Source organism: Peromyscus eremicus, chromosome 4, assembly GCF_949786415.1.
Source record: "Peromyscus eremicus chromosome 4, PerEre_H2_v1, whole genome shotgun sequence".
In the NCBI taxonomy this organism is placed as follows: domain Eukaryota; kingdom Metazoa; phylum Chordata; class Mammalia; order Rodentia; family Cricetidae; genus Peromyscus; species Peromyscus eremicus.
In genome coordinates, this window is record NC_081419.1 from 125,608,007 (window position 1) to 125,635,771 (window position 27,765).

General features: G+C 46.3%; 1 protein-coding gene across 2 annotated transcripts in view; it reads left to right on the plus strand.

Moving 5' to 3' along the window:
• Positions 1-15,770: 15,770 nt before the first annotated feature.
• The window catches only part of Hm13 (histocompatibility minor 13), a 38,323-nt gene continuing 26,328 nt past the window's right edge, over positions 15,771-27,765 (plus strand). The window contains exons 1-2 of one of the 2 annotated variants that reach the window (XM_059261636.1): positions 15,771-16,074; positions 24,249-24,347. In XM_059261636.1, coding sequence (XP_059117619.1) covers positions 15,892-16,074; positions 24,249-24,347 — 282 coding nt within the window. In that variant the 5' untranslated portion in view covers positions 15,771-15,891. The remainder of the gene's footprint in view (positions 16,075-24,248; positions 24,348-27,765) is intronic. The other variant, XM_059261637.1, reaches the window with a different exon arrangement.

Genomic DNA, 27,765 nt, shown 5'->3' on the forward strand with positions numbered 1-27,765 from the left:
GGTTATGCCTTTGTTTCCACAGGAAGCAAAAAGTTATTGTTCTCTTCAAAATTAATGAAGATCAAATTTGATTGAAAATCTTAGCTATAGACATAAAAAGAAAAAAAAACTACAGGACAGGTGACATATATGCTGAACCCTCAACATGGGAACAGCTCTGAGACCGGATGAGACATGATAAATCTTATTGGCTACAGAGGCCTCATGACTTTACTATTACATGCCATCCTTTCATATGGCGTGGATAGAGATTTATATTACAGTTTGGTTATTCAATCCAAACACACTTATAAAGTTAACAGATGCCTTTTACCTGCTCAAACATAAAACATAAAAATCATCTTTATCTGACTTGTGCACACAGCCATTCCAAACTTGTGTTAATATAGACATACATGTTATCTTTAAAAGTGTATGTGTTTTCAGAACAAAAGGACCAGACACCAATAAAGATAAGTAGTCCAGGTGATCCAGCCTTTCAGAATGACTCTGTTACAGTTTCCTCAAAACTCTGCATCCAAAACAACTTCAAAGCTGCTAGTTGTGATGGCCCAGCCTCACAGGCTACTCAGCCAAGACTTCAGATAAGCTCTATACTTTCCCATCACACAGGGACTAAACAAAAAATAATACAGCTAGCTCTTCAGGACTTGACTAGTATTCCAATTTTCTCAGGGTCCCCTAAAGATAACATCATCCCAAGATAACAAGAAGCAGTTTAGAGAACACAATGTTCACATTCTCAAAAGGTGGGGTGGGTGGATTTTTGGTCATTGGTGGGTTATGGATGTTTGTCATCATTTACGGGGATTGGTTACAAGTTGTTATTGGTCATGGTCAAGAAAAAGGCTAAACAAAGGAGATTAGATTCAGAAATCTCTTGCTGAAGAAAAAAAGGGGGATATAATATAGAAATGATGGGATAAAAGGGTGGATTGTTGAGTCTACTTTTGAGTTTCAAATATTTTACATTGGTATGGAATTTTGTATATTGATACAAATTTAAGGTTTTTTGTTATACTATATATAGTATAACATATATTATATATATGTATGTGTGTGTGTGTGTGTGTGTGTGTGTGTTTCTACTCTTGTTTAAGGTGTTGTACCTATGCAGCTCATTTAACTAATTTAAATTTATAGTGCTTAAAAGCTATTTAGAGTAATAGAGAAATACAGATTAATAGTCATCTATAACAATCAAACTTATAGACATGTTAGGTATGTTTCAAGGTAAAACAGATATATTTTAAATAGATGGTTTTCAAACACTTCAAACACCTACACAATATGACATTTAAAATGTTTTAATAACAAAAGGCTTTTCATCACAGAGGGACACATCTACTTCTGGCAGCACCAATTTACTTCAAGAAAGGATGATGGGCATCAAAGAACCTCCATATGGAGTTTGCTTTCAAGTGCCAAAGCTAGCCATTTGGGCAAGAAACTGCCCTTGCCTCGACTGCTGACAGTGTGCTGTCCAAACTGGACAAGCAAGGTACAAAATAAGGCGACTACTGAACTTTGCCAAGACAAAATAGGACAGACCTTCAAAATTCCTGCTTCACAGAAAAATCCGTCAGACATTTTAAGCCTGTAGGCCGAAGATAGATGCCCCAACATTACAAAGAAACCTTTGTTAACTCTCCAGGCAGCCAGATATCTTTATCATTTCTTTAGTTTTGGAGTTTGCTTGCTCTGCACTTCCTATTTACTCAGGTAATATTATATCCTTCTCAGGTCTCTGATGGAATTAAAAATGACATAATTATAGCTACAGTTTTCCCTGTTACCAAATTAAAAAAAAAACTCACAAAAGAGATATAAAATGTATAAGGTTGAGAGACGTAAAAGTTTAAATTGTTTATCTAAAAAAAATGTTTTGAAGTCCAAAAAGATAGTTTTAGGATGGTAATACAAGTTATGATAAAAAATGGTTTAGGTATAAAATTTTAAATTCCTCAAGATGAGATATATAGTAGGGTACTTTCTCCAAATATGCCAAATACAAATGGACTGCATATTGTAAATATAATTGTTACCTGATAATTGTTCTTATTGTATATAGCTTTACTATGTTAGAGTTAAAAACCTTTCCTTTTTATTTAGACAAAAAGAGGGAAATGTGGGATATTTGTACACTGTGTGAAAATGTATTGCTGTGACTGGTATAGTAAAAAGCTGAATTGCTATGGGATGTCTTTCTGTGTGCTATGAATATGTGTTGCTCCCATTGGCTAATAAATAAAGCTGAATTCACCTATGGCAGGGCAGAATGGAGCCAGGTGGGAAAATCCAAGAGAGACAGTGGAGAGTAGGGGGAGATGCCAGCCCACCACTGAAGGAGCCACATGCCAACAGACCAGTAATGCCATGGCCACATGACAACATATAGATTAATAGAAATGGGTTGAGTTAAGTCATAAGAGCTAGCTGCAAGAAGCCTAACCCATAAGGTCATAGAGTTTGTAAGTAATATAAGCCTCTGTGTGTTTACTTGGACCAAGCGGCTGCGGGATATTGGTGGGAGAGATTTGTCCCGACCACAGGGTGGGTAGGACTGGAGAATCTTCCAGCTACACTGAATGGCCAACAACTGGGCAGGAGGTATAGCTGGGACTTCCAAACTTAGAGAACTCTAGGAAAAAGAAGACGGAGTCACCAGCCAGACGGGAAGGAAGCAGCATGAACAGTACAGAGATGAGGTAAGGAGCCATGAGAGAACATAGATTAAAATAAATGGGTTAATTTAAGATATAAGAGCTAGTGGGACAAGCCTAAGCTAAGGCCAAGTTTTCATAATTAATAATAATTCTCTGAGTTGTTATTTGTGAACTGGTCCCCCCCTCCTCAAAAAAAATCCAACTATATATCCCTCTGGAAAAGTATATGAGGTCATTTCCAGAGGTTTCACTGAGAAGGGTGTTAAGATTCTGCCCTTACTCCAGCTGCGTGACCATACATGCACAGTTCAGGAGTTAAGCAAAAGGTCTTGCCTCAAACTCAGAGATCCACCTGTCTTTGCTTCCTGACTGCCATAGCATGTACCACACTCACCATATCTTCTGACTCAGCTCATTTCTAAATTGTAGTGTGGTGATAATATTGTATACCCTAATAAAATTTGCCTGAAGATCAGAGAACAGAACAAGCCACTAGATTAAACATAGAGGCCAGTCAGTGGTGGCACACACCTTTAATCTTAGCACTCAGGAGGCAGAGATCCATCTAGATCTCTATGAGTTCAAAGCCACCCTGGACTACATGAGATTGATTCAGTCTAGGACAGAAACTGAGTCAGGCAGTGGTGGTAAACACCTTTAATCCCGGTATTTGGGAAGCACACACACCATTAATTCCAGCACTAAGAAGGAAGTGATGGCTGGGCAGAGAAAAGTATACAAGGCATGAGGAGACAGGAACTGAAGGCTTTTTGGGTGGAGAACTTTCGGCTAAGGACTCAGAGACATTCAGTCAGAGAATTTGTGGAGTTGGCAAGGTAAGACATGGCAGTGGCTATGTCTTTCTGATCTTTCAGCATTTACCCCAATATCAGGCTCTGGGTTTTTTATTAATAAGACCTTTTAACATTCAAGCTACATTGTAGAGTCTTGTCATTGTTTTCCACAAGGCTCCATTATATTTTACTTCTGTTCAAATTTTGGAAATTTTTTGGTTTGGATTTGTAAGAGGGCCCCTTGGAATCCGTACAGAACACACCCAGATACCAAGTTCTCAGCACAAAGGAGATTTATTACCCCAGAGGGACAAGTGGGAGCTGGGAGGGAAGGGGAACCGGCTGCCTCTGGATTGGACAAAGGCAGCAGGAGGTGGGGGTTTTGTTTGTTTGTTTGTTTGTTTTCTGCATGAATGGGTTTTTACAGAGTAAAGGGGAAGCCTGTGATAAGGTGAGTTGGCAGATATTGATTGGACAGTTAGCCAGTGTAGGCACATAATGACTTTTGATTGCTGGACCTTGGAGTTTGGTCTCAGGAATGAGTCAGTGGCCACCTAAGGGAATAGACCTTGGGGATAGCTGTAGGAATGTAATCTAAGGGTTGGGCAAGGGGGGGGGAAGGGCAAAACCTGCCAGAGCCGTGTTGCCATGCCCGTTAGAGAGCCCTGCAGGGCTTGGTTTGATTGGTAGGTTGTTTTGTTTTTTGACACAGTGTCTCACTACACGGCCAAGACTGGCCTGAACGTACTATGTAGCCCAGGCTGGCCTCAGACTGTGTAACTGAGGATGACCTTGAACTCCTGATCCTCCTGCCTCCACCTCCTGAGTACTGGGGTTACAGGCATGTACCACCACATCTTGTCCACCAAGTCTTTTGTCTATGGCTGCCACCATTCCCTTCTTCCTAAGAAGATTCCCTTCCCCTCCAGTCACTTAGGTTCTGTTTCTAGGGAACCTGACTAGCAGCTGTACCTTGGCATCCAAACTCATATACTGTTGAAAGTCAAAATCAAGGGCAATCTATTCATAACTAGAAATGAACAAAGGGTGTAAGCACAACTGCTCTAACCAATTGGAATGCTAGTCACCCTTGATGGTTAAATGGCACTGGTTGGTGGCACTGTGTAGAGAGTTGCGGGGAGCTGCACCCTTAAGATGGTGCTGGCGCCGGGCGGTGGTGGCGCAAGCCTTTAATCCCAGCACTCGGGAGGCAGAGCCAGGCGGATCTCTGTGAGTTCGAGGCCAGCCTGGGCTACCAAGTGAGTTCCAGGAGAGGCGCAAAGCTATACAGAGAAACCCTGTCTCGAAAAACCAAAAAAAAAAAAAAAAAAAAAGATGGTGCTGGCTTCCGCGCCCCCCCCCCCCCCGCCCTCCCGGTGGCGAGCGCTCTTTGTGTTAAGCAACACCTTATTTGGCTTGGTTTCAGATTTTGGCTTGCTAAGGCATATGTGTACCTATCCAGGAATTCCATGTGGCGCATGGTGGCTGGTGGACTGAGACCTATATAAGGCTGGGGCGGGCTCTCCCTAGGGGTAGAAGAACAAAGGAAACAAAGGAAAAGGCCTGAATAAAGCAGCTTGAAGAAGAGCTCGGTGTTGTGTCTTCCTTGCTGGTCGAGGCGGGCACGACAGCACTGATTACAGGCAGAAAAGTCACGGGCCATGGCAGAACCCAAATGTTAGTTTTTAGAGCTTTATTAGGAGGGAAAGGTGGGGGGGGGGAGAAAGAGGGGAGCCAGGCCTGGTGGGGGAGGGTAGTAGGTGAGGGAGCAGAGCAGAGAGCAGAGAGAGGGTGGGGGTCCGCGTCTGGCTTTTTTAAGGTGGGTACGTAGTCGTCTGTGTCTGCTGATGACATAAGACACCAGACCCCGAGGAGTGAGAGCACAATCCTAACATTCCAGACTTTTTGTTTATTATAAAAAAGCAAGTGAATAGGAATAGGGGCGTCGTTCCTCCTGGAAAAACTGCTTCCAGCTGACTTGGTGGGCGTCAGTTGGCTCTTAGTAGGGTGTAGGAAAGGGGGCCTTCTGAGGTAGACAGGCGTCCTGGGATGATGGACTGTCCTGCTGCCCTGGAGCCGTCCATCCCTCTTGGCTTGGCACTCTGGCTGCTTTTGTGTCTGACAGGATGCTGGTGAGACAGGAAAAGCCTGAAGTAGATCTGACCTGTCCAGATGGATTTAAGCTGGTTTCTGGAGCTTGAGAAAATTTTTTGAACATGTTAAGAAGCAGCCATAAGAAAATTAGTGACCATGGTAGCGTTTAGTACTCTGCTTGTATTGGTTAGTGTTAATGAGAGAGAGAGATTGGAACATGTTTTTAAGATTTATCAGAGACAGATCACTTAAGGCACCTGTTTCCTTTACTAGTTTAGCATCTAGGAGACACAGGTGATCAATTGTTGAGAGCATTTAACAGGAATAGATGATTATATTAAAGTCTGTTTTTGTAGAACCCAGATGCTTTTGGGTCTGGGGGTGTAAATACCTTTTAGCTGTTACAGTTTCTTACTTGATGATCTCTGGACTCTAGTTCTGTGGTGGTCCTGTACCATTAGCTGAGCAGTGAGTTAGAAGAGGAACTGGGGGCCGGGTGGTGGTGGCACATGCCTTTAATCCCAGCACTCGAGAGGCAGAGCCAGGCGGATCTCTGTGAGTTCGAGGCCAGCCTGGTCTCCAAAGCAAGTTCCAGGAAAGGCACAAAGCTACACAGAGAAACCCTGTCTTGAAAAAAAACCAAAAAGAAGAAGAAGAAGAAGAAGAAGAAGAAGAAGAAGAAGAAGAAGAAGAAGAAGAAGAAGAAGAAGAACTGGGAAGAGAAAAGCTTGTGATGCATGAGAACTTATTTCTTTGGAATTAGGGACAAGGCAGAGATCAGGACCCTGTCTGTGTGCATGAGGAGGAGAAGCGCTTCTAACATGTCTGGAGTGAGGCACATGGAGGGAGCAATGAAATGAAAGCTCCTATATTAGCTGGAAAATCTTTTCCCATTAAGTAACCCTGAAACTACAATTAAATCTGGTGTGGGGGGGGGGGGTAAAGCTGTCCTCCCTACCCCAACAATAGGGAAACAAGGAGAGGTGAGACCCCAAACTCCCAGGACCAGGTCAGTAGCTCTGGTGTCCAGAAGGAAAGAAATGGATCGCTTCCCTGCTGCGTTCTGGGTTCCCTCCGAGCCTGTGGCCAAGCCTAGGTCTGCTGGAGGTCTTAGCTTCATGTTCCCGTGCCATCTTGGTGTCTGGGGGCAGTCAGATGACCAGCTAACTTTCTAGGTAGCACTTTGAACAAGGCTCAATTGATGGCCTGGCCTGGCAGGGCACACACTAGCCTGTGTGGCCTTTTTTTCCTGTCCCTTATTTAAAACAGGGACCCAACGGCTTTCAGGAGCCAGCGTATGCCAGCATTTGGCAATTCTGTTCTCAGGCTTTTTAATCTCTCTCCCCTGGTACACCTTAAATGCCACAGATGACACTTTAGCCTATGGGGTCAGGAGCATTGCTCTCCAGATGCACAAGTTTTAGTCCTATGTCGGGGAGATAGACCTGCCAGGAGGCAGGCTATAAACTGATCTCTGGCTTATGAGCCATCCTGATTACTGTAAACTTATTTACATGGATCTTAGCCTGCTTCCAGACCTGTCTGTGCTTCTCACAGCAGCTTGAGAACAAGTGGGAGGAGTTAAGGTGAGTTAGGGTGAGAGTCAGCAGAAGCAGCCGCCCAACACTGGAGAGTCCGCCCACTCGTTCAGGAGTTAAGGTGAGGTGAATTAAAGCCTGCCCACTGCTGGAGAGCAGAAAGCAGAAGTCAGATAGACAGAAGTGGTTGCACATGGCAGGGTGCCGTTGGGGGAGGGAGAAGGGTTCAGAGCTTCAGGAGGAAGCTTGGAGATAAGGTAACTCTTTTCATTTGCCCATTCGCTGGCAGAAGTTCCCGTGAAGCTGTCATGTGGCCAAATTTACTGGTATCCACCAAATTTACTGGTATCTGCCCCTATGTCCCATGGCTGCAGCTGAGAGAGAAAAATAAAAAATTAAAATAACAAACCTTATCCCAGACTCTTGTCTCAAGTGTCCCTGAAGCAAGGAGAAGGATCTATGAATCAGCACAGGTTACCCAGACCATCATCACGGTAGGAGTAAGGGCTGGGACATATGCAGCATGTGCCCCCCCCCACGGGTCCAACAGCATTGACCCCTTCGTCAAGGGAGAGAATGTGTCATTGCCAGTGCAGCCCGAGGACCCCCCCCCCTGGGGGGGTCCAACTTGAGGAACATAGGTCAGGCTGCAGCCACGGGAAACGGGACTCACCAATTGCACATGCAGTTGAGGACACAGCAGCAGGAGTTGAGGTGGCTGGAGCTGCGGGAGCACAGTCCAGACACAGTACCATAGTGACAGGCAAATGCACAGTGGGCAGGGCAGTCGCAGGTCCTCGGTTAGGCTTCAAACATTCAGCCCCGGACACTCCAACATTCAGCCCCAGACACTCAGTGTGCAGAATTTCCTATCTGAGTTCACGGCACCAAATGATGGTTAAACAGCGCTGGTTGATGGTGCTGGTTACAGGCAGAACCCAACGTTAGTTTTTAGAGCTTTATTAGGAGGGAAAGGCAGGAAGAAGAAAGAGGGGAGCCAGGCCTAGTGGGGAAGCGGGGTGGGAGGGAGCAGAGCAGAGAGCCGAGAGAAAACACACAGAGAGAGTGGGAGTCTGCATCTGGCTTTTTTAAGGCAAGTACATAGTCGCCCGCGCCCATTGATGGCATAAGATGCCAGACCCTGAGGCGTGAGAGCAGATTCCTAACAAGCCTAAACTGAGAATGGCCTTGGTTCAGGGCTTCTGGTTGCTTCTTGGCATCCTGCACCAGCATTCCAAATTCTCCAGTGACACACTGTGGTGGTTTGAAAGAAAATGGCCTGCAAAGGGAGTGGCACTATTAGGTGGTGTGGCTTTGTTGGAGTGGGTGTGGCCTTGTTGGAGGAAGTAAGTCACTGTGAAGGTGGGCTTTGAGGTCTCATATATGCTCAAGCCACACTGTAGCTGGTGAGTTTTCTCTCCAGCTCCCGCCAAACCCCGCCAGTCCCAGAGCCCACTTATAAAATAAACATACAGACTCTTATATTATTTAAACTGTTTGGCCTAATGGCTCAGGCTTCTAGCTATCTAGTTCTTACATCTTAAATTAACCCATTTCTATTAATCTATAAGTTGCCACAAGGCTCGTGGCTTACCGGTACCTTACATCTTCCTTGTCCTGGCAGCGGCTGGCAGTGTCTCCCTCTGCCTTTCTGTTCTCTCAATTCTTCTCTCTGTTAGTCCCCCTATACTTCCTGCCTGGCTACTGGCCAATCAGTGTTTTATTTATCAATCAGTCATCCACAGCACTTCCCCTTTTTCTTTTTTTTTTTTTTTTGAAAAAGGAAGGTTTTAACTTTAACATAGTAAAATTACATATAACAAAACAATTATCAAGTAAGAATTACAGTTACAATATTAAAGAAGATATCCTATCTTTCTTATATTGGTGAGTCTAAGGTTTTATATCTAACTTATCTTTTACTATAACTAAGGAAAATTATAACTATCTCTAGTTTTCAATTACATCAAAGACCTCAGAAGGATATATTATTACCTGAGAAATGGGAAAAGGATATAAGCAACTTTCAGGAAGTCTTATGGGGTAGACACAGACAGCTGGCAGCCTGGACAGTCACCTAATGTTCCTTTGTAAAGTTGGGGCATCTGTCTTTAGCTCACAGGCCTGGAGTCTCTTAATTATTTTTCTCTGTGTCCTATAGAATATCTGTCAGTTTTCTCTGTGAAGCAGGAACCTAAAGGACCATTTTGTCAAGCAAAGTTTAATGGTCACCTTTCTATGGGTCCTGTAATGTCCAGTCGATATATATTTTTTAAGCAGTCCAAGCAAGAACAGTTTCTTGCCCAAATGGCTATTTTTGCCAAAGTGAAGATAAACTCCATAGAGTGTCTTTGATGCCCATCCTCCTCTCTGAAGTAAATCGGTGCTGCCAGGAGCAGACATGTCTCATTGTCCAGAAAATCTAAATTTTCAAAAACATTTTAAATGTCATATTTTGTAGGTCTTTGAAGTATTTGACGATTACCTGTCTATCTGAAATATATCTATGTATACCTAGAAAACTTAACATGACTATAAGTTTGACTATCATAGAAGACTAATTGATTTGTATTTTTAATTATCCATTACAATCTAAATGAATTACATAAACATTATACCTCAAATGAAAGTAGAAATATATATACAGTATAACAAAATTAAGTTTAAACTTGTATCAATAAACTAAAATCTGTACCAATGTAAAACATTTTAAACAAGTTGTTGTTCTTTAAAAGTAGGTTTATTGATCTACCCTTTTATCTTATCATATCTAAACTATCCCCTTTTCTTCTTTAGAAAGAGGTTGTATTTATAATTAACCTGTTTTAAGTAAAAATATTGGTTTTTTTTCTGTCTCACACCAGAGGGCTCTTTTGATTTGGGACATAAGAATCTCTTAACCATTTTTTTAAAGCAATATGTCTGGGTTTAGAGAAGGAGTGAGCCAATTTTATCTCCAAAGCCAGCTTGGTATATTTGGGAATTTGGGCGTAGCTTTTTTTACTACTTTCTGTTGGAGAGAGGGCGCTGTATCTTATGGGGACACAAAGAAAATTTTAGGATTATGGAGTAGTCTGTAAGGGTGTATCATCTGAGCCAGTTGCCTTGAAACCATTTTGGATGTTGGATTATCTGGGCCATGGTGTCATCAGAGACCTTTTAGGTGGTCTTGCCTGGTCAAACCTGATATATCTTAATCTGGAACAAATCCATAGCCTCTGGCTTTCTGTGGAAACAAAAGCAGAGCCTCCTTTCCAAAGCAACATATCCTTAGATCCAAATTTTGAAGTTAAGGTATCTTTAAAATATACAGGGCTGGAGATATGGCTCAGTGGTTAAGAGCACTGTCTGCTCTTCCAGAGCAACCCAGGTTCAATTCCCAGCACCCACATGGCAGCACACAACTGTCTGTAACTCCAGTTCCAGGGCACACAACACCCATGGTAAAACACTAATGAAAAAATAAATTTAAAAAAATTAAATTAAAAAAAATAAAAGATGGATCATGTTTATTCCCATAACATTAAAAAATAAAATAAAATATACATATTGGTTTAACTCATCTGTCTTTAAAATCAAATGTCTCTCTATAGTTAAAAATCTCAAAGACAACATAATTCAGATTCTCTGTGTGATATCCATCTTTACATGGCTTATTTTTATATTAATTTTACTGTTTCTTTAAAGGCTTTATTTTTTTATTTTTTATTTTTTTGGTTTTTCGAGACAGGGTTTCCCTGTGTAGCTTTACGCCTTTCCTGGGACTCACTTGGTAGCCCAGGCTGGCCTTGAACTCACAGAGATCCGTAAAGGCTTTATTTTTTAAAACTATGTATTTTTTATATAACTGTATATATTCCTTTTTCTTTCTCTTTTAAGCCTACCTACATTTTTACATACATTGTAAAGCATTTAAAGTCTTGTTCCATCTGAATCTGTTTTATTGTGAATCTATTGTTTTAAATTGTAGCATTCTAAGACTGAAACTGTGCTGTGGCTGCTGGCTCTGCCCATCTCAGCCTCCCAACATGGTGGTGGTACAGTTTACTGCCAGCTCTGGGAGCCATCAACTCTTAGAAACAGTGGGTCTATGTTTCTATCAAAGTAGCGTGTAGCCCAGAAACCTCTTTTTTTTTTTTTTTTAACTAGCAAAAACTATATCCAATACACAGCTTGGAGACACCTCTGTGTAACATAGCATAGGTCAAGCCCGCACGCATGCCATAAACCCACCATAGTAGTTCAACCCCAAAGGCTGTTGTTAACTTGAGAGAGACAACTAGGAAGCTGTTTTTAGCTCCATTTTAGAATCCTTTTTTTAGGTTTTAGGTGGAAACTTTTGGCCCCACATTGGGCGCCATTTGTAGCTGGAAGCCCCGCCAGTCCTGGAGCCCATACATTATATGCGTGTATGAAACTGAAGACAGAGATGTTCTAAAATAGAAAGTGGTGATGGTGTCATGGACCTATGAGGATACTGGACGAAAGTCTATCAAATTGTGCAAACAGGCAGATTATATACTATGTGAATTATTTGTCAATAAAAATTTTATAAAATGTAAAAAAAAATCATGATTATATCTCCTAATAGGCTTGTATAAGAATTTCTCTAGGATTATGGAGTTAAACACAACTTGCAAACCAGTCATGATGGCACATTCCTTAACCCCAGTGCTTGGGAGATGGGCAGATCTCTGGGAATTTTAGGCCCACCTGATCTACATAGCAAGTTCCAGGATAGCCAGGTTGATGTAGAGAGACCCTATCTCAGAAAAAAAAAAAAAAAAAAGAAAAGGAGAAGGAGAGAAGATGAATACGCATTGACTGTCCTGCTGCACATCTCCAGGGACTGATCTAACTGAGGCAGTGAAGAAATGAGAAAAGAAGAGAGATTCAGAAAAGCTGGGGTGGGGTGGGGTGGGCTCCATGATGGAAAAGCCACCACCACCACCACCACCACCCCCAGAAGCACAGTGTGTTTGTTACATACAGTTGAAGAGGGAGGTGGGGTATTGTACTTAGCCGACTAAGGAGGAGGGGTTATTACATTCAGATAAACAAGGAGGTGGAGTTACTATGCACAGTTGAACAAGGAGACAGGGTTAGCTAATCTCAGTAGGAACTGTCTCTGGAGGGAGGAGTCTACGGGACATACACAGCAGGAGAAGAAAGCTACAGGGGACATTTTTGGCACACACTGTCAACATTCACATTCAGGCCCAAGGAAGGCTTTGTCGTCTCTCTGTGCCTCCACCGGGAAAGGCCTTGCCATTCCCGTGGGGCACTGGGGTCCTTACCATGGCTGTGTCCATGGCGAACAATACACACTCACTCAGGGCTCCACTCACTCTCTCCATTGAATGCATGTATGAAACTCTTGGAAGAATTAATAAAAATATTATATATTTTAAAAACTTGGGGCTAGGGATATAGCTCAATTACAAAAGTTTTTATCTAACATGCACTGAATAAAGCTGGATCTGGTTGCCCGTGACTGTAATTCAGCACTCCGGAGGTGGCATCAGGGGACCAGAAGCTCAGAGTCATCCTCAGCCCAGGTGACATAAGATCATGTCAACAAATAAAAATAAAAACATCTTGGGTACATCTGCACTGCACACAAACTAGGAACAAATACAAGATGCTCTGAGGGGCAGAGACGGTTGTGTTGTGTTGTGTTGTGTTGTGTTGTGTCGTGTTGTTTAAGACAGGCTGTAGATCTCACTCTACAGCCCTGGCTGTCCTGAAACCCACTATGTAGACCAAGCTGGCCTCAAACTCACAGAGGACTGCCTGCGTCTGCCTCTCAAGCGCTAGGATGAAGGGCGTGCGCCGCCACTCCTGGTTTCAGAGACAACTTTATTGTTTCTTTTATATCATTCCAGTGACACTGCTGACTCCACAGTGCTGGAAGGACAACATGCAAGGCCGTAGACTGAGAAGCGGTCCGAAGGAACGGTAGATTCATCCATTAGTACACAAATATTCGTTTGTGGACTTAGCAGATAGAACAGCAAGTATTTGCGTAGGACTTTATAGGCATCCAGCCTGGTCTCACACGGATTAAGGCTACCGGGTTGTCTGGGGTCTTAATGAATGCTCTACCTGCAAGGTTTACTGAGACAATCAAGTACACCATCCCTGAGGAAGGAGTAGGCTGTCTATAAACAGGGAGCACTTCTCTGTCTTCATGGGAGCCACATGGAGAAGATACTCCTGGAGAAAGTGCTCCTGGAGATGGAACACCCAGAGACGGTAGCCTGCACCTTCATAGAGCCCAAGTTTCTGCATTTCTCAGGCTCCGACTGAAGTCAATACAACTCACCTGGGGACCCCACCTTGAGCCCCAGGGCCCTAACAAGCACGATACCATTATCACACAGGAGAATCCACCTTGATACAGAAGTGCTGTTTTAAATTCTTGTAACCCATAACAAATTCTTTTATTTGATCTGTTTCTTGGAGAGTCACATTTCTTGAAGGTCCAACTTCAGGGTATCCCACACCCTCTTCTGGCTCATAGGACACCCAAATACATGTAGCATACAGACACACACATAAACACATAGATAGAAATTTTAATAAAAATTTGAATTCAATTGTTAAAGAGATCCATCACACTTTACTCAACATTATACCATTGCACCATGTGGTAGTTTGAATGAAAATGGCCCCATAGGCTCATAGGGACTGGCACTGTTAGGAGTTGTGGCCTTGTTGGAGGAAGTGTGTCACTAGGGGCAGGCTTTGAAGTCTCAGAAGCTCAAACCAGGCCTAGTGGCTCACTGTTCCTGTTGCCTGCCGATCCAGATGCAGGACTCCCAGCTGCTTCTGCAGCACGTCTACCTGCATGCCACCATGCTTCCACCATGATGATGATAATGGACTAAACCTCTGAAACTGTAAGTCAGCCCCAGTTAAATGTTTTCTCTTGTAAGAGTTGCTGTGGTCATGGTGTCTCTTCACAGCAATAAAACCCTAACAAAGACACAACACTTTCTGAGAAATGAAAGAGATTAAATTTAATAAGACTGAATCTTGTGTTTGCTTGTTTGAGACAAAGTCTTACAAGATAGCCCTTGCTGGCCTGGAACTCTCTGTGTAGACCAGGCTGGCCTCAGACTTGGAGAAATGTGGCTGGCTTTGCCCCTGGAATGCTGGGATTAAAGGCATGTGCCACCAAACCTAGCTAAGATTGATTTTTTTTTAATTTTTAGATTTATTTATTTTACATGCATGACTGTCTTGTCTGCATGTATGTATCATGCCATGTGCATGCTTGGTGCCTGAGGAGGTTTAGAAATGGTCATTGGAGCCCCTAGAAGTAGGGTTACATATGTAAGAAGACACTGTGTGGGTGCTGAGAACCAATTCCAGCCCTCTAAGAACAAACCGCTCTTACCTCCAAGCCACCATGCCAGCCACCAGACTGAATTTTTAAAGAGGGGGAGGGTTGTTGTTGTTGTTGTTTTGGTTTTGTTTGTTTGTTTGCTTAAGATAAGGTCTCACTATGTAGCCTTGGCTGACCTCAAACTCACAGATATACTTACCTGCCTCTGTCTCTGAGTGCTGGGATTAAAGTCATGTACCACCATGCCTGGCTTCCAAGATTGAGTTATTTAACATGCATAAACTGACTGCTTTTTAAAGCAGACAAGGAATGACAACATGGCACCATTCTGGTCAGCAAATGTCCATAAAAATGGCATCAGTACGAAGATGTAAGTAAGCCTCAGAGATAGCAGATGAGTAATGAGAACATGATGTGATGTTATGATTTTAGCAAGAACAAGAACCCTAGAAATAGGTAAAATAAGCAACATATTAATTGAACTGAGTATTGAAGTATGTAACCATAATTTTATAAACTCTCCAGGTCTATAACCAGTTGCTTTTGAAAATACTACATTTTAGCCTAATTGGCTTTTTCAATCAAGTGCCAAGTCAACAAGCCAACTGAACAAACACATCTTCCAATTATGAGGAGAGCCACAGTGCGTATAAACTGTATGGGGTTATGGAGTGGTAGGGTTGTTATTGCCTGGCACATAATAAGCAATTAGTACATTTGCAAACCTTTTACACACCTTCCCTATTTTGCTTTATTTTTCTCTAATTTATCCACATTAACGTGATTTAGAACTCATACCTATATGCTGACATCTTTACATTTTAAAGCTATTCTAAAAGATACATTTTAGACTTCATAATTTATTTTGTTCATTTTACTCTCTTTCCGTCTTCCCCTCCCAGCTCCTACGCACTAAGATGCGAGCTTCGTCAGTGCAAGGACACATTTTTGCTTGTTCTCTTCAGTGTCCTCAGACCCTAGGAGAGTGACCAGAAGATAAGTGGGACATCCCAATAAATATTTAAGGCACAAATGAACAATTGAGTGTCGAATGAATGTGTGCATCCTTCTTGGCTGAAGGCTGAGGATTTGTGGCGAGCAGGACAGCCTGGTACTGAAGAAATCACCTGGGACTAAGGAATGGGTCCTCAAGTCTCAGGATGGACTACAGCCATCATGGTCCAGGGCGCTTTTGTGGGTCGGGCCCCCAAGTTGCTTAGCAACAAGCCTCCCCTCCCTCACCGCCACTAGAGGGCGATCGGGGGGCGGGGAGGAAGGGGGGTAGCGTGAACGCGCGCGCGTTCCCTGCGGGGCGCGGAAAGGCGAGGAGGCACGTCACTTCCTGTTTCTTTAGGGGAACGTGGCTTTTCCCCGCAGTACCTCGCCTTCCATCTGCGTTCGTGCTGCGGCGGCCGGAGCTGGAGTCGGAGCCCGAGCGCAGCCTCGCCATGGATTCGGCCCTCAGCGACCCGCACAACGGCAGCGCCGAGGCCAGCAGCCCTACCAACGTCTCGACGCGGCCGCCCTCCACGCCCGAGGGCATCGCGCTGGCCTACGGCAGCCTCCTGCTCATGGCGCTGCTGCCCATCTTCTTCGGCGCCCTGCGCTCAGTGCGCTGCGCCCGCGGCAAGGTAGGGTCAGGGCGAGAGTGGGCGCCTTCCACCCCCATCCCGGCCACAGCCCCCACGAACCTGTCCCTGCAAACCCGATAGCTGGCCCCTTTCTCCCGCGTCACGCACCCACCCGGGCGGGCATCGATCACCATTCCCTCCACCCGAGTCCACACCCGAGTCCACATCTGTGGCTGGCCTTTGGTGTCCCAGAATCTGGCCACTCCCCAAAGCGGGGATTAGCATTGTCCTCAGATAGCGGCTTCGCAGACAGACCCTGCCATATCCCCTCCCCCAGACCCTTTGCTTCGTGCTACAGCTGGGAACGCTGTCGGCCCGACCTCAGACACAAAGGCAGGGCATTGACTTCGCCGAGCCTGCCGGGCCCAGCCATACTAGCCCCACCTGATGCTATGGCTAATCAGCAGCCAGGTGTTTGCTCCTCACCTCGATCGATCACCCCATCCGTGGCTTGGGTCAGCCCTAGTGTGTTCCTTACAGATGGCTCTGAAAGGCACCATCTTTTGTCATCCTTCTGCTAGGAGCCATGCCTGGCCACACCCACAGTTAATTGTAGCATCCATATCCATCCCTAGACCCTGATTTCTGTCGCTCAGGAATCACTGCTGCGTGTGTGCCTGACTTGAACCCCTTGATCAGACCCTTCTCCCTGCCTTAAAAACAAAACCCAGGGGCGGGGAGGTGGCGCAGCGCTTAAAAGCGCTTGCCGCCAAGCCTGATGACTTGAGGTAAATCCCAGAGACGCGAATGGTGGAAGGAGAAAACCGTCTCCTGCATGTTATTTTCTGACCTCGTCACACTCACACTAAGTAAATGTTAAAAAAAAAAAAAATTAAAATAGAGGCCTGGCATGATGGCACACATTTGTAAGCCTAGCACTCAGGGAGCTGAGGCAGGAGAATCAAAAATTCTAGGGTAGCTCGGCTACAGAGGGAGACCCAGTTGCCCAGAAAAAAAAAAGGGGTGTGGAGTGGGGGTGGGGACTAGAGCACCAGCTCAGCTGCTTGTCTTTTGTTCACTATCTGGAACCAGTTCCAGCCATCCAGCTCTTTGGAATGTGGCACCTTGGTTCTCTCCAGGTTTAGATTTCTTCTCCCTACTTAACACCCAGCCTTGGATCTATCCAAACTAAAGCCCAGATGCTGAGTCCAGAGTAGCCTTTCTCCCCAGGTCCCATTAAAACCAAATCCCTTTGCAGATTGAGTCTACCTTCTGAATAATAGCCACTGTCGAACTGTTTGAGACTGGGGCAGACCCTGCCTTTGGCCTTCCATGACATTTGTCTCATTTGATGTCCAGGGGGACTCCAGAACCTTCCACCTCCCTCCCTCCCAAATCTCCTGCCCTATATTAAGCCTCTACAGCCCATTGAAACCAACAGTTTCTCCCTTCCTGGCATCCTGTCTTCAACAGCCTCAGAGTGTACAGTTCCTCACTGTTCCTCCCCCCATAGAACCTGAAGGTGGCCTGGAGAGGAAGCTGCCCTACTCAGAGAGGGCAGGCCCACAGGGCAGCTGGCATTTTTGAAACTGCTTCAGTTCAGATTCTGAAAACACCGCCCAGTGTGAGCAGTGGCTGAGGGTACACCGCCTTTATGCCCAAGTTCAGGAAACCTTCTGCTGGCTCTTTCTGGGCAGATGCAGAGAGAGCACTCAGACCGACCCATTTTCTTTGTTCCTCTGCCTCTTCTAAGCAGATTTCAGGTGTCCTTAGCCTCTCCCAGTCTGGTCAGGCAGATACCTGGTGCCAAGGCAAGTTCTGGAACACAGAATAGGACAAAAGATGGAGGGCAGCGTGGCGTGGTGGTGGTTGGGGGGAGGGGGAGATTGGGCAGCATGGCGCAAGGCTGAGCAGCTGCTAGACTGAGTGGTTTTCCTTGTCGCCTTCTGCACATGAACCACTCTTTGCAGAAAATACCTTCCAGGCACCAGTGTTTCTCAAATTTAAGCTGTTACCAGGGATGCAGCATAGATGGGAGATGGGTAGGTCAGAGCCCTGTTTCCAGGGAGTCTAGGAAGCTAGGCGAGGCAGCGAGCTGCGGTGGGCTATAGAGAGAGGCGGAGCAGGCAGGCGTCCTGACTGGGTGAGATGTACAGTTCCAGCCAGGAGAGGGCATTCTAAGCTGGGGAAAGCAAGAACGGTAACAAAGCAGGAAGGAAGGAGACACTTCAGTATAGCGAAGCAGAAGGTGTGGATAGAAGAAAAGGGGCCATAATCTCTACATGCTCTGAGCACTGTCCACAGAGAGGCCTTCTTAGAAGATGAAAACCACAACAGGGCTCGCCCGTTCATTAGAGGCTTCCCGGTCTCAGTAACCAGGATGCGCTGAGCTTATGGAACCTTTACCTGCCTTTGCCAGTGCTGAGCAGCAGGCAAAGCCAGTTAGTTTATCAGGTCGGTTTGAAAAAAGAACTGAGGGTCAAAGAATGGAGATCTTTCTGCTCTGCCATTCAAGAATGAACCGGGCGGGTCCAGTTCTAGAAGGTGGGGTGCCATCCTTGAGACAGGTGCCTCTGGAGACACACAAGTAGTGTTTTGACCTGAGATAGGATGAGTCAAATGACTCCTTTGTCCACCTTGCTCATCTGGCAGGAGGGAGGAATTCAGAGTGAGGACCCAGGCAGGACCCAGGCACTCCCAGCTGATATTTGATACCAGGGCCTGTGAGAGAGAGAGAGCATTCGAGGACAGTTGCCCTGGGGCCACAGTGTCCACAAGAGGCAGAGCAGATTGTAAAACCCTAAGCAAAAGAAGGTGAGATGTGCAGGGATGTTTGGGAAAAGTCACAGCAGGGGTGTCAGAAACCTGTGTCCCCAGAGGGAGTAAATTCCAGCCAAGCAGGAGCTGACTGCTGGGTAGGTTCTTTGAACTTTCACCTAGAGCACAGAGGGACCTCTTAGCCAACAGCACTGGGCATCTGTTGTCAAGTCCTGGGCTGGGTGCCAGGATTGCTGGGCTAAGACACGGAATGTATGATCAGCCAAGGTCTCCTGGAAGAGGCAACAGGTATCTTTGCACACGTGAGTGAGAATTCAGCAGGCTGAGGCCAGGGAGCAGTGAGAAGTATAACAGGGGCCCAGGAGAGGGACTTGAGTGCCATGACAGGATGCTTGGGGAACCTACACCCTTTCTGAGGAAAAGAATCCTGAAGGTAATGTAACACTTAAAATGGGTGCTTGACAGAAATGCTGCCCATGTGTAAAAGTCAAGCAGCTGTAGAGCATAAGGAAAGCAGCTTCAGAACCACTTAGAAGCAACACACATGCCCAGCTACTTGTGGAACCTTCCAGAACGTTTTCATTTTTGTGGCCCTCCTAATCTAACCCAGGGCCCCACACATGCTAAGTACATTCTCACCAAGCTATATCCCCAGCTTGCCTTCTAGAACATTTTCTGTGTGTATGCATATAAATACTTTTTGTGTAGGTACGCACAGGTAGGTCTCTTATAGAAGCAATTGTTCAGTACATGCTGCTCAGCAGCTTGTTTTTATTTAGCAGTGTGAATTAGTCATTTTCTGCTTTACAGCTGCCTCAGCTTTTTTGTAGTGAAATAGGTCCCTAGTACACAATGCAAAAGGCCCACAGGTACACAGTGCCCGCCTCCCACCCCAGCTGCCTCTGCCAGCAGCAGCCCCTGTTGCCTGGGTCTCGTTTACCCATCCATAGAAATGTTGTTCCTTTGGACACCCAAGTGTGCCGGTGTGTCTGGAAGGGTCCTTTTCGGGAGAATGGGGAGGGGGTTGGGTTTTGTTTTTGTTTTTATGAGGCTGAATGCGGCTACATTGCTCTGGCTGGCCTTGGTAGTCACTAGGTAGCTCAGCATGGCCTCTAACCGAGCACTCCTCCTGCCTCAACTCCTGAGGTGCTGGAACTACAGTTTGTTCAGGACACCAGTTCTGAAAGGACAGAACTCGAGCTCTCAGCAAATGCAGATTCACAGTCAGAACTCCAGGTGGGCCCGGAAGAGTGTTTGCAAGTCCTCCTGGTAAATCTAGTGCACACTCAAAATTGGAGCGCCGCTAATTTAGAGGCCTCCACATTTGGCTGTAGTCCTTAACCACTACAAACCATGATGAAATCAGTATCCTTACATATTTACTATTTCATAATTTGTTTGTAGGGCAAGTTTCTTGAAATTGGTTCATTGAGTCAAAGACTACCTGAATCTCCATCCTTAGGTTTTACAAAAAGGTCTTCTGTAGAGGTGGTGGCAAGTCACTCTGGCGTGGGCTGTGTCTTTGCTATTGGAGGGCCACATAATCTACTCCGGAGGTCTTTACACAACTCCAGGCAGGTGTAGGCTTTAGAGAGAGTGCTCTGTCAGTTAGGAGAGACAAAAGGGCTGGTACAGTTCGGGGAGGCAAAGAGGAGGAGAAGATAAGTTCAGGGCATGGCCAGGAGGCAGAACGGTGGCAAAGCGGGGGAGTGTGGGGTGAGTACAGGAGACCCCAGGGCCTCAGTCTGGGGAGACAGCAGTACAATGGCCCAGGAATCCCAGGCTATCTCTGGGGTGTGGTCGGGAAGCGGTCCTTCCAGGGCTCTGGCTGTGCCAGTGGCTTGAAGCTGGGCATCTGGCTCCCTCTGCTGTTTGGCTTCCACCCTGATATCTGAGTACCCAGGATACTGAAAGCTACATTTATTTCAGCCATTTGTGAAACTTTCTCCTGATTCTCTAATTCTTTTCATGTTTGGCTTAAAAACCCAAATCAAATTGGTAGTACATCCTAATGAAGTTGTAGTATTTTTTTATAACTACAAAGATGAACTATTCAGCCTGGTGGTGGTGGCGCACGCCTTTAATCTCAGCACTCTGGAGGTAGAGGCAGGTAGATCTTGAGTTCAAGGCCAGCCTGGTCTACAGAGTGAGTGCCAGGACAGCCAGAGCTACAGAGAAACCCTGTCTTGTGTTGGGGGCGGGGCTGGTTTGAACTGTTCTTCATCTTCAGGGTTTGTGTCTTGGGAAGGCCACAGGGCTCCAGCATCGTCAGTTCCAACAGAACTCTCCAGGGAGGGGAGGCGGAAGACAGCTAGTAACAAGTGGAAAGGCTGCCGGGCTGCCTGGGTTCAATCCCACTCACCATCTGTGTTACACCAAGCAAGATACTCCTCCAAGCCTCCTTTCCTCGTGTGTCAAAAGTCCCTGCTGGGAGCAGGGGCTGTGCACAAAGCTCCTGGGTACGCCTGGCACATAGAGAGGGCTCCGTAAATATTCGCCTTCTGTTATTACCAGGCAGATCGCAAGGCTCCCACTCTGACTCAACACTGCAGCGTGAGAGTGAGATATTTATAACCGTCACCCACAGAGGAGACCAGATTCCTCTGTTGGAAGCATCTGTCCAACCTTGGTTTGTCATCGAATAACGTGAAGCCTCTTCCTGCCCCGGGATTGGGCTGAACTGAAAGGAATTTGTGGAAATGAGCCACAGCACTGGTTTGTTGGGAAGCCACAAAGTCCTGAATGTGCTTTCGAGTCCCAAGCCTCTCTGTGCAGGCTGCCTGAGCACTGCTCCACTGTGTACACAGAGCAAACGCCTCCACACAGTTGGCCTTTATCGGGCCTCTGCTGCATTCCAGACCCTGTGTCTGGCTTTCAAGGCTTTAAATGGCATCTGTTCTAGCCACCTGTGACACTTACTTCCCTTCAGAACTACCCGTGTCGGCTTACCCGTGATTCCCGCACATAGTGATAGAAATAGCACAGAGGCCAGCGGTGACTCCAGGCTCTATGCTGAGTACTTTGTTGCAGAGACTGGAGTCCCGGTTTTGCAGTCAGGAAAATGAAGGTTGCGGGGGGGGGGGGGGGGGGGGGGGGGGGTCACTATCCCAAGTGCAGCTGGGAGGCTGCTGGGCCTCGGGCCTCCGCACACTCTCTAACCACTGGGCACTCATGCCCTGTCTCAGCATGCATGTCCATGCTGCCTCACATGACTGTCATTGTAACAGTCTGCTTTACCTGTCAGATTGTAGCCCACTTGCCTGGGGACTCACTGAAGTAGGAGCCGTCCGGTTGATCTGTACCCACACTGCCGCTGCACAGGAAATGTATTCGACATGTGGAGTTGCACAGAGGCGGGGTACTGGCCAAGTGACACTGCTCTGCTGCCAAAAGCAGAAGCCAGGGGCTGGCAGAGGAGCCAAGGAAGGAAACTGGGCCTCCCGGTCAGAGTTGCCCACACTTCTCCCCCTTCCTGGCAAACTGGAGAGATTGGTGGAGGGGTGAGTGGCCTGCTTGCAGTCTGGGGCAGCCCCTCAGCCCTGCCTTGAGGGGAGCCTGTTAAGGACCTTTGCATTCACCTACAAGATCGCGGTAGCCTTTTTTTTTTTTTTTTTTTATGCCCCTTATGTATCCTAGTCTCCCCTCTTAACAGCACTCCTCTCCCATTTTGAGGTAAGTAAAGCTGCAGGTTGTCACCCTGTTTGATAGAGGGGTAAACTGAGACTCATGCAATGACTATCTGTAGGGAAGATCCTCAGACTTGGGATTATTTGGCCAAAGAATATGTACAGTAAGGTTTTGACGTATATCAAAATTATTTCTACAGGAAGACCTGTTGGCCTTCACTTGTCCCGTGGCTCATCAGCTCAGTATCTTACAGGCATGGATTCTTGCCATTCCGGTAGATGAGAAATGGAATCCTGATGTTCTTTAATTTGAGCTTGTAGAATGACAGACTGGGAATCTTGGAAGCAGAGTGCTTGCCTAACTGTGTGGGGCTCTGGATTTAATCCCCAGTACCACACAAAGAACTTTACAAAGAAGGAGACTTGGAGCTGAGAATGTGACTTAGTGGACAGAGCACTTGTTCGGCAAGATCAAGGACGAGAGTTCAGATCCCACCACTGGGATAAATGCTGGGTGGGTGTGGCAGTTCACCTGTAATCCCAGCACTTAGAAGACAGGGACAGGAGCCCTCAAGCAAGCTATTTAGACAGACTATCCAAATTGAAATACTATGGGTTGAAGTGAGAGGCCCTATCTGTATAAAAGGGGTACACGTGCACACCACAGGTATGTGCTCTATGTGTCATTGGGCAGTGTAAACTTTATGCATCCCATCTAACTGCCATCCAAAAGGCTGCCCAGGTTTCTATACGTTTAAGTGGATGGGGTGCACACATACTACACGCCTCCCGTACCTGGTGATGGTTTCACAGGCTTGCTGCCTAGCTCCTGTCTCCTTGCCCTTTTACAGTCTTGTGCTTTAGGGCACAAGAACTTCTCAGATTCAGAATCTTCCTCTCCAGATAGCTGCCCTCTTAGCATGCCTTTTCCTGATGATTTTGATGAGCCAAATTATTGGTGGGCCTCCACGGCCGCTTGAGGTCCTTTCTCTCAGGGATGTAGATGCCTCATCATAAGATGGATGTCGTGATAGTGAACTTCTGGGTGCTCTGATGAGACAGTGCTGCCCTGGAGTCTAGTCTGGCATTGCTAGGACTTCGGGTAGCTGTGATATAAAATGGAGGAGCCAAGCCATGCACACTTGTAATCCCAGCCTCTCAGGAGGCTGAAGTAGGTTGAGTGGCAGGGTCCGTGAGCATCCATCTCTAAAGAAAACAGGGTTGAGGAATAGACCTATCTCTGGGAGAAGTCAGGGATGCTAGCTGGGTTCCTAAAGACAATAAGGATTTGGGGGTTTGGTTTGGTTTGGTTTTTGAGACCATGGTTCTGACTACGTAGACCAGACTGGCCTTGAATTCACAGAAAATCACCTGCCTCTGCCACCTGAGTGCTAGGATTAAAGGTGCACCACCATTTCCATGTTGAAATTTTTTTTAGTACAAATTTAAACCAGGATTATACTAACGCTAACGAAGTTTCATTGAAGACTTGGACTTAAATTCTATAAAACTAATTTAGTCCTTATGCTACATTATCACTCCATTTTCAGTTTCTTCCCATATTTACAATACTGAAATGCTTTTGTTTTATATTCAGTTCGTTTTTGTGTAAATATCCTTTGTCAGCTCCTTACCATATTTTTGCTAATTATTATCATCTGTCATTATAAACCTCTGTGGTAGAGGGAATAACATTAGCAAAAGCCTTGAGACAAGGAATGAGATGCCAAAGTGGGCCGGCATGGCGGGTGCAGGAGATGACTGTTGAAGCGTCGTGTTCCAGCAGCCTGTAGCCGGGGTGGCTCAGCCGCACATTCCTTCTCTTTGTAGAGCTCGTCAGACATGCCGGAAACCATCACCAGCCGAGATGCCGCCCGCTTCCCCATCATCGCCAGCTGCACTCTCTTGGGGCTCTACCTCTTCTTCAAAGTAAGTCCTTGGCTGCCTAGATAACTTGATTTTATGAATGACCATTTATAGAAAACAGCAGGAGGAACAATAATTCAGCCCTAAGTCCCCAGCCAGAGCCTGTTGGTATTACTCCCCATTCCCACCAGCCAGCCCTTTTTCTCCACGTAGCTTTGTGTTCTGCGGCTACCAGTTCTGCTTCCTTGTGGTGTTTGTGCTGGTCTGGATTGTAGTTTTTGTTGCAGACATACCTCTACCATACCAGTCACCTTTATTGATTGATTGGTTTATTGAGGTTTATTTTCCCAATAAAAGTTGAGCAGGCTCAATGTTGAAAACTTGGAAAACAGAAACGTAAAAAGGAAGAAGTGGCAGCCATCCAAACTCGACTTCCAAGACACTCCCAGTTCCAATTCGGAGCCGTGGCTTCCATGGCCTCCCTGTGCATGCTCTCTCCATAGCTGTGGCCCCATGATGTAGCCTCTCTGTAGCTTCCACTTCCCACTGAAAATGTCATGAGCATTTTCTCATGCAGCTAAATGCTCCTTAAACCTGTTCCCCGTGTACATGTTCTCCTATGTGTACTGCTTTCTGGGTGTGAAAGTAACATGTACCAGATGGTTAACATTACACAGAAGAGTGTTGGGAGAGAAAGCAGTAGATCCCACAATGAGCAATCAGTGTCACCGTTTTTGTGGCTCCCTTCAGGCTTTTGGTAAGCGTGCCTCGACATCAGAAGGAAAGCATTAAAATAAACTCTTGGTATTTTTTAACTAATGTATCACAAGCACTTACTTCCTATTTGTTGAAACTTAAGGATAGCTTTAATTTGCAATTGCAAAGTACATTTAAATGATGAATATTTTTTGAAATGTGCATGCGTGCATACATGTACATGCATACTTCAATCTAAGGAAAGGTACAAACAAGTTGGACCTGCTCCTGTAGTTTCTTGAGAACCTGTAATGATGGACCTAGATTTGTGTTAAATGTTTGAGGGGTTGGAAGGGTGTTGGGGTTGCCTGTATCAACACAGTCAAATCTGCCTGATGGTTTCACACACCCTGAGTGTGTTTTAGGTATGCCCAGTATTGGGGTATCATGGCAATGCCACTACGAATTTGCTCGTTCCACAGCGTGGCACAAACTACTTTGGTACACAACTCTGTGCAGGAAAACGGGGTCTCCATTTGCAGTTGACACACAGTGCCCAATTCTGTAGTGGAAGTTGTAGTGATGGTGGAAGTGGGGTTGCTGAGAACCAGACCCAAGGCCTTAAGGCATGCAAGCACATTTTTGTACCACTGAGCTGGACCCTCACCCCAGATAGCATCAAGAGTCGAGTAAAAGCCCCAATTTCTTTTCCTTTTTCTTGGACCTCACACGGAAGCTGATCTGTCAGGGGTACTGGTTTGGAGCCCGCTCTGCTCAGAGCCCTGTCTTCTTGATTCTCCTTTGCTCCCAATGCTCACCTCCATGCTCACCTCCGTTTCCCTCTCCACCAGAGGACTTGATCCAAAGTCTCTCTGGTGTGTCTGAGAGTTGAACTGTCAGAGGCAGCGATGTGCATGGGCCTCCCTTGGCACCCCGCGGTCCTACGCTGTCATCCAGTCTCCTGCCGCCCTGCACGGCCTCTGATCCAGCTGCTGCTACTCTCTGAGTCTCTTATGCTGAGTGTGTGAGTTCACACCCAGCCCCTTGCCTCCAAACTGTCCTTCTCACATTTTTAATGTTTAGTTTAATTCTTTAATTAATGTTTATAATTTTTTTTTAAGATTTATTTATTATATATGGTGTTCTGTCTGCATATACACCTGCAGGCCAGAAGAGGGCGCCAGATCTCATTATGGATGGTTTGAGCCATCATGTGGTTGCTGGGAATTGCACTGCTCAGTCTGTTCTCTCTGGGCAGTGGACCTGACACAGCTATGGGACAATGTGGCCACCAATTTCTGCAAGAACTCTAGCCTGATGGCTGTGTGATTTGTGTAACGAGAGAAGGCCCTCCTCGGTGGCACTTAGCCCTTTCCTGCTTTCTAACTACCTATGTTCCTCCTAGACAGGCTCTAGGCAGCCCAGGGGACCAGGTGCCACCAAACAATAAGGCTGCTCCCTGTAGGGGAAAAGGGCCAACCAAAGAAACCCACCCTGGTCTCGAAACCAGAGCTCTGTCCTATTACGGCTCCAGGTATAGCCTGACTTCCTGACGAGTCAGGATACCTTTCCCTCCAGAGCTGTAACACTCACACTCCCTGCTGTGAGTTTCTCCTCCTGTGCTCTCCTAACTGTGCCTTAGCAACATCCAGGTGTACCGATGAAATCACCTAAAGGCTTTGATTGTGTATTCCACTGGTCCCAGTACAGACACTTGCCCATAGGCCTCCCTTGTCTCCTCCCCGGAGGACCCATGAGGAGAAGTCCTTTCTTCTTATGCACCTTCCTGAGGAACTTCCCATCTTTCTCGGCCACCAGCTGTGTCGTAAATGGGAAGTGAGTTCCCATCACCTCACACTGGTTTGCTGGCTGTTCAGTCTTTCTGAATTTAGGCCTGTGCATCAAGTGTGAAGTGATGTCTGACAAAAGGCACAGGCCCAGCCCATTGTGAGCTCCTGCTGGAGCCCGTGTCTGTCTGTCTGTCTCTCTCTCTCTCTCTCTCTCTCACATACACACACACACACACACAAACCCTCCTCAGCCAAGAGCACCAGGAGTCCCTCTGCTCCTGCCCCTTTTCTCTGTCCCCATACCCAGCTCCTCTGCACATCCTGTTGGTCCAGGACAGACTGGACTCTGCTGGCTCGTGTAGGACCCTCTCTCCCTGGGCACTCTGCTGCCTCTTCTTGCTCTGTATGCACAGCAGCAGTAGGATCATCTCAGGCCCTCACATCATGCCACAACCCTGCCTGCAGCCCTCCAGTCATGCTTGGTGAATCTGGAATCTGTCATGGCACTCCCTTGGCTCCCAGCATCCTCTGAGATGCTTTCTCTCTTAGCAGCATATGAACTCTGAAGTTGCCTTATTCCTCGTTGTATGGCTAGTATTTGGCTCCATGCCCTGCACATAGCAGGCAGTCAGGAAATGCAGCCAAATTGCTGGGCAGAGGTCAGACAGGTCCCTGAATAAAGCTGCTCAGGGCTGAGAGCTGATGAAAGAAGAGTTGGAGTAACCTAGGTAAGGGGGAAAAGACATCTCAGCAACCCAAGAACACATGCCCAGGCTGCCTGGGAATGGGAGTGAGGCTGCAGAGTGTGAAACACAGTGTGTGAGCAGGGCAGAGTGATCTACAGCCTCCATCAGGAGGGCCTACAAGGCCTTCCCACTCGGGAACAACAACATGCAGCAAAGGAAACAGTGGCAAGGCTTGAAGTGGAGGACCGACATGATCAGCCTGGTGTTTAGACAGATAACCATGAAGTCTTACTCAAGTGGCGTGGTCCC